General features: G+C 33.7%; 1 protein-coding gene across 5 annotated transcripts in view; it reads right to left on the bottom strand.

Moving 5' to 3' along the window:
* LOC144969896 (sialin-like) overlaps positions 1 to 11,217 on the bottom strand; it is a 34,317-nt gene extending 23,100 nt beyond the window's left edge. The window contains exons 1-5 of one of the 5 annotated variants that reach the window (XM_078908950.1): positions 11,201 to 11,217; positions 10,891 to 11,066; positions 9,062 to 9,324; positions 6,575 to 6,659; positions 2,428 to 2,576 (exon numbers count right to left, since the gene is read on the bottom strand). In XM_078908950.1, coding sequence (XP_078765076.1) covers positions 2,428 to 2,576; positions 6,575 to 6,659; positions 9,062 to 9,324; positions 10,891 to 10,951 — 558 coding nt within the window. In that variant the 5' untranslated portion in view covers positions 10,952 to 11,066; positions 11,201 to 11,217. Of the gene's footprint in view, positions 1 to 2,427; positions 2,577 to 6,574; positions 6,660 to 7,379; positions 7,397 to 9,061; positions 9,325 to 10,449; positions 10,559 to 10,809; positions 11,165 to 11,200 lie in introns of those variants that run through there. The other 4 variants (XM_078908952.1, XM_078908951.1, XM_078908953.1 and 1 more) reach the window with 4 other exon arrangements.
* Positions 11,218 to 11,451: the final 234 nt, after the last annotated feature.

The following is an 11,451-nucleotide window of genomic DNA, read 5'->3' as shown; positions in this document are numbered from 1 at the left end:
CATCGTCCCAATCTTCGTCTAATATTTTCTCAAAAAGGCTGATAAGTTCCTCCTTCTGGGCCGCTATACTAGCAATAAGACGGGATTGGAAATTCCAGCGAGTCTCTGAGGGCGTGGGTAGGGCGCGTTGGCAAAATTGACGGAAGGCGTCGACTCGTTTTGAAGAATGAGAGAAAAAAGTGGAAAATGCTATAATGTTTGCAAAGAAAATTTTACAGCCTCTAATACGTGAACACGCTTATTTTAATACTAAATTTAACTGGTGGGCGTAACAATGAGTAAAAACAGCGTTCGGAAATGTTTCTTTGAGCTTTGCCTGAACCCCAGAAAGTCGGCCAGACATCACAGCTGCTCCATCATATGTCTGAGCAATTAATTTCTCCTTCACATCTAGTTTCTCAAGAGTTTCCGTCAGAGTTGTTGCTAGTCCGTCAGCTGTCCTATTACTGACTTCAACAAATTCTAAAAACCTTTCAACCAGTTTCCCTTCCTTTAAAAATCTTAAAATAATAACGAACTGTGTACGTTTTCCTGCATCCGTGGCCTCATCTGCTTGAACCGAAACAAACTTTGTATTTGTAATATCACTTTTCAATTCTTCCAAATAAATATTGTACATACAGTTTAGGAGCTCGTTTGCGTCTCCTTAGACGTATAGCGCGCTACAGTTGCTGTCTCCAAATGATTTGCAAGCAATGGATCATTTTTAGCATCTCGCGTTATAAGATCTAAAAAAACTCCACGATTGTATGATTCAGTGCTTTCATCATGACCTCTAAGGGCTATTTCATGTACACCACAAAACAAAAGAGCATCAATTATCTTGGATAAAACTTGTCTGTTAACTTTCACCTGTTCATTATAACGACTCACAGACGCAGCATGTCCTGTTTCCAACTGATTTCTTATGTCTACAACGTTGAAAAGTTTATATTTAACAGCATTTGTGACATGGCTTTTTGATTCAGAATGTTTCTTCAGTGCCTGAGAGATGTGCGCAATATCACTGAATCCTCCTGTTGTCCACTTAGAGCATACATCACCAAAAATCAAGCAATAAAAACAATGAAGCGTTTTACGGCTTTCACTGGCAGTAAGCCATTCAACAGTTTTAAAATAATCATTATTAAATCGGCGCTGTCTCCTCGGTGTGTTAGAAACTAAGTTAAAATTCACTGGTTTGTGTGGACCTAAATCTTTCACCACTATTTTCTCTTGAGGGGATAAGTGTCGGAATCGATTTTCAATTAAAAAATCAACATGATTCATGATTGGTTACAAATTACAGAAATAACTTTTTAAAATTAAATGATTCAAGAAATTTTCCAAAGATAAAAACAGGGAGGTTTCATAAACAATGACAACAGCGATAAGACATTTTCTCTGAATACTAACGGTATGACACACAACTTTAGAATAATTGAAATTAAAAATACACATTAAATTCCAAACGCAACGCACTTGTTAACTTCACACACAATCAGCGACATCTTTATAATTATACTATTAGTAGTAGAAAAGGCACACAATACAAGTTGAGTAGTGATCGGTTGGGAGTGTGTGGGGATGAAGGACTCCGTTGGGTCAGGGATTTTTTATTTATAGAACCATGGGGCTCTTCTCGGTGCATACTTTGTTTACTGTTCTTTTTGATATTTAATATATATTTAAGCAAAACTAACAATGACAAAATATATATTAATTGCCATTCTCTTCATCCGTATATCTTAGTGAAGCAAAGCCTCTTCTTTCAGTGATTAAACTGATATGGTTTTAATTTATCCCAAGTAGGACCTCAGGGCGTGCATCGCTAGATTGGCCGTCTTGCCCTAATTATTTTAGCAGTGAAAGACAATAGTTAGTTGGGGAGGAGGGTGGAGGGAGATTGGGGAGTGGTAACTAACTTTCTTCAAGGTACAACAGAGTATAGGATAAGGACAGGACGGCCAAACGAAGACTGGCTCATATAAACAAAAATACTTCCCCGCCACACCACACCCTCCGCTCATTGTCACCCCGCGCAGGCAACGGGGAAAGATGAAACGTGCCGATTTGACGCCACCTTCGTGGAGCGACGCACGAGTCATCAAATATTAAATTCAAAACAAAAAGCAGTATGTGCTAAATTTTTAATTTTATCAAAATTTTAAAATTGAAGTTTTTTGTTTGGTTGACATGCTCATCTACGGAAAATATAGGGCGGCACAAAACAACTTCGCTCTATTGACCGACCGCCAGTGACAATAAAGATCTATTATTATTATTATTATTATCATTATTATTATTATTATTATTATTATTATTATTATTATTATTATTATTATTATTATTTTATTGTTATTATTATTATTATTATTATTATTATTATTATTATTATTATTATTATTATTATTATTATAGTCATATGCTATTTTGTAATTTACTCACAGAAGCAAACCCATGCAGGAATCTGACAGCACATGCAAGGTAAAAGTGAGTACGGGCACTGACTGGGGTGAGTAAAGTACAGATGGCGCTGACAAACTGACAGAAACCCCACACTCTTCTACCCCCTAACCTGGACGACAGCCAACCGCCTGGAAAAGAAACAGAAAATAGTTATATAAATGAATACATAAGCAGATAAATAAATATGAACGTTCGTTCATGGTATTTTCACTTATTTATCATGATCACTTAGCTTCACAACGTTTCGTGTATTTTTGAAGCAGGTCATATGGAAACATAATATATTTTCCTAGGCGTTGTTTTTCTACTGACAACATCCGTCATTGGCTATAGCTAAGCACTCATTCACACCCGAGTGAGGTACTGCGTGATAACTGCCATAACCAAGGGCAAATATTGGAACAACGATCCGTGTCACTCATCCACCCACTGACCACGGTTCTTTGAGAAGACAAGACACAGGCGTATCCCTGAGCCATTGAGCCAAGCCAAGTCTTTGACTTATGCAAAATTTGTGAATCCATGGAGTAAAATATGACAAAGACAAACCTAAAACATAGAAGACCAATTAATTTTGTAGTAAAAAAATATTAACTTAAGTATTTATATAACGTTATATCCAACAAAGGTGCTCAATACGTTATTTGTGGGCTCCTAGCCATCAGCAACACTTAATATGTACGACGAGACATGCCGCCTATTGGACGAGATTATATTAATTATCTTTCTGACAGAGACAACGCTATGAACAGCCAGGTTTTACACTTGAGTACGGTGTGAGAATGTGAGTAAAGAGCATTTTCCAATGACTCAACCATGCGCCAATAAGATCGAGGCTCAAACCCGACAGCGAGTGTCACACCACAAAACCAATAGCCGCAAATATATTAATATTAATAGAAATACATTAGATTATTACTGGGTATTTGTGTGAATAAATATCCATAGAAATACATACAATTCTTACTGGGTAATTGTGTGAGTAAATATCCATAGAAATAATTGAGGTTCTTACTGGGTATTTGTGTGAATAAATATCCATAGAAATAATGGAGTTTCTTACTGGGTATTTGTGTGAATCAATATCCATAGAAATATATAGAGATTCTTACTGGGTATTTGTGTCAATAAATATCCATAGAAATACATTAGATTATTACTGGGTATTTGTGTGAATAAATATCCATAGAAATAATGGAGGTTCTTACTGGGTATTTGTGTGAATAAATATCCATAGAAATAATGGAGGTTCTTACTGGGTATTTGTGTGAATATATATCCATAGAAATAATGGAGGTTCTTACTGGGTATTTGTGTGAATAAATATCCATAGAAATAATGGAGATTCTTACTGGGTATTTGTGTGAATCAATATCCATAGAAATATATAGAGATTCTTACTGGGTATTTGTGTCAATAAATATCCATAGAAATACATTTAGATTCTTACTGGGTATTTGTGTGAATAAATATCCATAGAAATAATGGAGGTTCTTACTGGGTATTTGTGTGAATAAATATCCATAGAAATAATGGAGGTTCTTACTGGGTATTTGTGTGAATAAATATCCATAGAAATAATGGAGGTTCTTACTGGATAATTGTGTGAATAAATATCCATAGAAATAATGGATGTTCTTATTGGGTATTTGTGTCAATAAATATCCATAGAAATAAATTTAGATTCTTACTGCGTATTTGTGTAAATCAATATCCACATAAATAAAGGAGTTTCTTACTGGGTATTTGTGTCAATAAATATCCATAGAAATAATGGAGGTTCTTACTGGATAATTCTGTGAATAAATATCCATAGAAATACATAGAGGTTCTTTTTGGGTATCTGTGTGAATAAATATCCATCGAAATAATGGAGGTTCTTACTGGGTATTTGTGTGAATAAATATCCATAGAAATAATGGAGGTTCACACTGGGTATTTGTGGAAATAAATATTAATAGAAATGCCTAAAGATTGAAACTGGTTATTTATTTGAATAAATGTCCCTAGAAATAATGGACGTTCTTACTGGGTATTCGTGTTTAATAAATATTCATAGAAATAATGGATTTTCTTACTGGGTATTTGTGTCAATATATATATCCATAGAAATAATGGACGTTCTTACTGGGTATTCGTGTTTAATAAATATTCATAGAAATAATGGATTTTCTTACTGGGTATTTGTGTCAATATATATATCCATAGAAATAATGGAGTTTCTTACTGGGTATTTGTGTGAATAAATATCCATAGAAATACATGGAAATTCTTACTGGGTGTTTGTGTGAATAAATATCCATAGAATTAATGGAGTTTCTTACTGGGTATTTGTGTGAATTAATATCCATAGAAATGAATAGATTTTCTTACTGGGTATTTGTGTTAATAAATATCCATATAAATAAATTTACCTTTTTTGTCAAAACTTTTGGAGAAGGTAGTTCTTACACAATTAACATCTCATCTTAAGAACAACAGTTTGGAACAACCATTTCAGTCAGCCTACAAACATCAACACAGTACTGAAACGGCGCTTCTTAAAATCTTTAATGACTTGTTATGTAATGCTGATGCTAACAATATCAATGTATTATGCCTTTTAGATCTTTCAGCTGCCTTTGACACCATTGACCATGACATTTTGTTAAGAAGACTAGAAAATACGTTCGGCATAAAAGGAATTGCCCTTAAATGGTTTACATCATATTTACAGGATCGATGGCAGACTGTCGTGGTGAATGGTGTTCAGTCAGAACAAGTTTTACTAAATTTTGTAGTGCCACAAGGCTCTGTTCTTGGCCCTGTCCTTTTTACTGTATATGCAGCCCCTTTCTAGTGTGATATCCAGATTCAATCTGAGTTATCATTTTTATGCAGATGATACGCAAATATATGATTCAGAACCCCTTAATAATTAACAGTTCTTAATACAACGAATTACGAGCTGTTTTAATGAGATTAAATCTTGGATGTACCACAATAAGTTAAAATTAAATGATAGTAAAACTGAGATTTTAATGTGTGGAAGGCCGAGTATCCTTAAACAGGCAAATAAATCACCTATTACTCTCGGAAATAGCACAATAGAATTTTCAAATAAAGCAAAAAACCTTGGCGTCATCATTGATATAGATCTTTCCATGACAAGCCACGTGAATAACACCATACAATCTATGTACATAGAAATGAAAAAAATAAGCAAAATTCGTAATTTAATACCGAAGCATATAACAGAACTTTTAATTAATTCCCTGGTTTTATCTAAATTGGACTATTGTAACTCCCTTTGGGCGAATTTAGCTAAAGACAAAATTAGCAAACTTCAGGTTGCTCAAAATAACGCAGCCAGGCTCATTGTACGCAATATCAAAAAATACCCGTCAGCAACTCTTCTTCTCCGTGAGTTACATTGGCTTCCTGTTGAAAAAAGAGTTGCCTATAAGATTTGTACTGTTGTCTACAAATCCCTGAGCACGAACAGTCCCTCCTATATTAAGACCTTCTAAACATATATGTCCCCAATAGAAACTTGAGGTCAAGCAGTGACCAATCAATCCTTGTCAAACCTAAGCCATTGCGTAAAATAGGTGAACAGTCTTTTCAATTTTCGGCCTCCCATTTTTGGAACTCTCTCTCCGTCACACGTGAGATGCTCGGATTCGTTGACAACGTTCAAATCTAGTTTAAAGTTTTATCTTTTTACGTCATAATGTTGCAATATTATTTTCATATTTTGTTGTTAAATTGAATTCGTATCACGTTTCCTTCACACTTGTCTCACTGTAATATGTTTTGTTTTATATCACTGTAAAGCCCTTAGAGCCTGTGACAACGGGGTAAAGCGCTATATAAATGCCATTTATTATTATTATTATTATTATTATTATTATTATTATTATTATTATTATTATTATTATTATTATTATTATTATTATTATTATTATTATTATTATGGACGCTCTTACTGGGTATTTGTGTGAATAAATACCCATAGAAATAATGTGTATTTAATGGGTATAGAATTACTGGGTATTTGTGTGAATATATATCCATAGAAATACATAGAGTTTCTTACTGGGTATTTTTGTGAATAAATAATCATAGAAATAATGGACGCTCTTACTGGGTATTTGTGTGAATAAATATCCATAGAAATACATGGAGAGAAGAAAGGACTGTTCAGACTTGTCCCAGTCAAACTCGCCGAGCTGCGAAGGGAGAAAAATATACATTAAAAACATGGCCGATGTCTGCATATGGCAAACCCGTTGTTATGGAGGAATGGTGAAAGTGAAGGATTGTAACGGAAATATTAGGAAGGTTGTTGTGATGATGATGAAGATGATGATGATGATGTTTTTGATGCCGATAACGGTGACGACGACTACGATGTTACTAGCGTGCATATGTGTATGTGTGTCTCTGTGAATATATTGTATTGTTATAAATTTGTAACCAAATTACAAAATGCCACTTTTTGGTGGACAATAAAGTTATATTATTATTATTATTATTATCATTATTATTATTATTATTATTATTATTATTATTATATTATTATTATTATTATTATTATTATTATTATTATCATTATTATTATTATTATTATTATTATTATTATTATTATTATTATTATTATTATTATTATTATTACTTTTATTATTATTATTATTATTATTATTATTATTATTATTATTATTATTATTATTATCATCATTATTATTATTATTATTATTATTATTATCATTATTATTATTATTATTATTATTATTATTATTATTATTATTGTTATTATTATTATTATTATTATTATTATTATTATTATTATTATTATTATTATTATTATTATTATTATTAAAGATCGATACTGGTTTTTGGAATAATATTATTTATTATCTGTGACAGCAGGTATATTCCGATCAACTCACATGTTTCCGCATCGTCAATCAAGCCTAAAGTAACAACAGTCTGATATGTTAACTGTTTTTTTTTTTTCACGGTGTGCTGCTTTGCTAAAAAAAAAGTGTGTGTGTGTGTGTGTGTGTGTGTGTGTGTGTTTTATGGCGTGTTTCTCCTCCCTGAGATGTTGTGTAAAATTTAATGACTTATCGATTAATATGGCGTATATAAATGAATAAACGTCGCTAATGTCGAGTGTGATGAATTGGATTAAGTGGTCTGATGTCACGCCGCACGGCAACGGCGGCCATCTTGGTTCTAAACAAAGAAAATCATTACTTTTTATTCTTCATGCTGGCTAGAACTTTTCATATGCCTTGTGATCAGAATGTGTAAAAGTCAAAACGCGATCAAATTTATGTGTGTTTTTTTCCTCTCTGGATACGCTTTTATGCTCGCCGGAGAAATATTTCATACGGGCGTCCGCCATTGTACCGATAGTTTAGAGCCAGTGTTACTAAGTTACCATGCGTCATTAGGAAGGAAGTGACGTTACGACTGTTGAAGAGTATTAGCATTGTTATTTGTTGTCGATGATAGTAAACTACTCTTTTGCTTGGTCTGAGTGTTTACATAGTTTTTGTCTTGTTTCTTTTGTTTTGTTATGTCTCGTTCTACATGTTACGTGTTGCTGTCTGTCAGTGACCCTTTGTAAAGCGATTTGAGCACATTTAGTGGATATTGCCATATATAAAAGCTCTAGTTTTTTTCTTCTTTTACTGTTGCTACTATTTTCTCTGTTATTCATTTCCTATTTCTGTGTTGTATGGGTTGTTTAGTCTGCGTGAGGGTTTTTTTAAAATTCTGAACTTTGGCTTGTTATCGAGTGTTATGGATGCTTCCTGATTGGCTGAGATATCTGTTCTGTCACTAATACCTATTCTCTACCACTATTGTCTCTGATCTTTGTTCTATGATTTTCTTGCAGTCATTGTTTATTTGGTTGGTGATTACTGTGGTGTATGTATCGGGTTTTAGATTGTAGTAGACACCGATATGAGACAATACATCACATGGGACATGATCTCAAAACAAAAAATGCAAGCTTTGCAGAGAGGAAAATAAATCGTCATAGTTAGGGACCTACAACAAGTAGCACTAAACAAAAAGTGAAATATTTAACACACGCCCACACAGAAAAAAAATAATTTGTTATCAACAATTCACCCCTTTATTAGCCCCACACAACAACCTGATCCCAAGCAGCACACACATACACACATAAACACACAGAAAAATACACATACAGACATACACACACACACAATACGCACACACATACGCACACCCGTCAACAAAAAACAATGGATGGATGGATAGATAGATAGATAGATAGATGGATAGATAGATAGATAGATAGATAGATAGATAGATAGGTGGATGGATGGATGGATGGATGGATAATTAGATAGATAGATAGATAGATAGATAGATAGATAGATAGATAGATAGATGGATAGATTAATAGTTTGTGTGTGTGTGTTTGTGTGTGTGTGTTTCTGCGAGAAAAAAAAAGAAAAATACAAGAGTCCTATCGGCTGAGAAAATAGACAAAAATTTCCAAAGAATATCTTATGTTCTTTATAATTATTAAGACGGATTTTGTAGTGTTGACTGTTATGCATGCATTGAAATATGAATGAAATCTTACGTCATATGACGTCATTGACGAGTTTTGTTTGGAATTGGAATCCGTGCGATTGATGACCTGCCAAGTGGATGTGGCATTGAATGTGACGTCATTTCCCGTCGTCTCGGTGTCCTGTCCAATGGATGCTGTTGTATTGAATGCGTCGCCAGTTCTGACCATACACAAAATGGCCACGGACAAGTTAACTCTTTCAGCGTAGACAAAGAACGTTCCCAGAAAGGTCATCACAGCCAATGTGAGCCTTTGAGAGCAGACAAGAGGTGCTAGGGGAAAGCATGGTGAAGAGGATAAAAAGATAAGGAGCATTTATATACACTAGTGCTCAAAGCACTTTACAAGGAGATTCCTAATCAACATCAACACCTAAACATGTAAGACAAGATATGACCCCTGTAAGGCGACATTACAATTATTTATTCCCAACCCGGACAACGCTGTTAACGCTGTTACTCCAAGGTACGGCAGTTAAATAGTTAAACGAGGCTCGGATTTTAGAAGGGGGTTTTGGCTAAAAGTCCCAAATGGAGGTTATCCTTATCCATAGATTCATGAAGCAAAAGAAGAAAAAAAAACATTTCTGACCAAAAAAGGATATAGCAGTTTTGGCTATGAAAGTATGAAGTGACCGTCAGCTTTAAACTATCACTGACAAAAAATGACAAAATAATCAATATAATGATATCTACCAACGTGTATTCATGTTCAGGTCTTATAACCCCGATTGTTATTGGCTCGTTGTGATAGAAATAAATCTCAAACCAACGCAAAATATTACCCATTAGTAGAATAATATCAAATCAAGGCCATAATAGCGTTCTAATACCAGACCTGCATATACGTGTATATAGATATTTATTTTCCTTACCTTTTTCCATAGAGAAATCTATTGTGATTTATACTCTCAAACCAAGACAAAATATTACCCATTAGTAGAACAATATTAAACCAAGGCCATAATAGCTTTCTATTACCAGACCAGCGTGTATATATGATAGTTACATATAGATATAATTTACGTTTCTTACCTTTTTTCCATAGAGATCACCATTGTGATTTATACTCTCAAACCAACGCAAAATATTACCCATTAGAACAATAATAAATCAAGGCCCCGCTGCACTGCGGCTGACGCCTGGGTTATTCCAGTCTTCCCTTGGAATAGACCCTAAAGATAAGTTTGCCTTGGGGGTGAAAAATAGGAATGTATTTAGTTATTATTATTAATTTAATTATTATCGTATTTATTTATTTAAGTTCTGTTACCATACCTGTATAAAAAAAATAATAATAAAAAAAAAAATATATATATATATATATATATATATGTGTGTGTGTGTGTGTGTGTGTGTGTGTGTGTGTGCCTGTATATAGATATATACGTCCCTTACCTTTTTCCATAGAGGTATTCATTGTGATTTTATCAGCCTTGTTAGTTGTTTTCTCTCCAAATGACTAACACACACAAATATCCGTCCACTAATCACTAAAGCATGCTGACTGAATTACATAACAATGTGAAATTGAATATAAGCTTCAATTTAATATACGAAAACAGATAAAAATGGACGTTTCAGGTTTCCCCTTTATCAACAAAAAGAAATGAATGAAACACTACAGACGTTGAACAACGCCACTACCACATTATCTCATTCGTCTGTCGTGTTTCATTCATCCTGTTTTGTTGATAAAGGGGAAACCCGAAGCGATGTCCATTTAATCTTGTTTTCGTATATTAAATTGAAGCTTACATTCAATTTCACATTGTTGTGTATTCGTTCAAGCTTCGAGAAGCACATTTACATGACTGAATTAGAACACACCAGACTAACCTCGGTCAAAGTGAGGCATGACGTGTCGACTCCAATTATAACTACTTGAAAACAAAGACATTTTTGATCTCTTAAACTTTCTACTTCACAGTTCTAGTGATGATTTTTGTCTTCACTAATTCGTTTCGGTCTCAAGTACATCCACAGAATACTCTTGTCATTTACATCCAACTTATCTTATCGGTGAATTACAAAATAGACAACTAATTAATTGATTCGTTCAAAACACATGATGACATTTCTGACGTAATCTATTTTTTTTTAACGTTAAAAACATTTTAGCCAGAAAACTCGTCCTTCAAATATCGACCTATTTACACGACCCTTATCTTGTCAAAAACTCTCAATCCTCGAATTTTGCAAAGTCCCAGGTTTGAGAGGTTTTGTCAAAATAAGGTTCATTTTAATCAATCGATATTTGAAGGACCAGTTTTCTGGCCAAATATTTTTTTTTAAATGTGTGTTTGTGTTCTGTTTTTGTTTTTTCAACAGCAGAGTAGTACAACCAACCATGTTCAAGCGTGGACAACGCTAAAAGTGTTCATCAGGCCATAAACTCTA

Source organism: Berghia stephanieae, chromosome 4 (genome assembly GCF_034508935.2).
Source record: "Berghia stephanieae isolate SIO BIC M18660-M18661 chromosome 4, UCSD_Bste_1.3, whole genome shotgun sequence".
In the NCBI taxonomy this organism is placed as follows: Eukaryota; Metazoa; Mollusca; class Gastropoda; order Nudibranchia; family Aeolidiidae; genus Berghia; species Berghia stephanieae.
The sequence above is the reverse complement of the archived record's forward strand: the minus strand, read 5'-3'. Positions and strand labels throughout refer to the sequence as shown.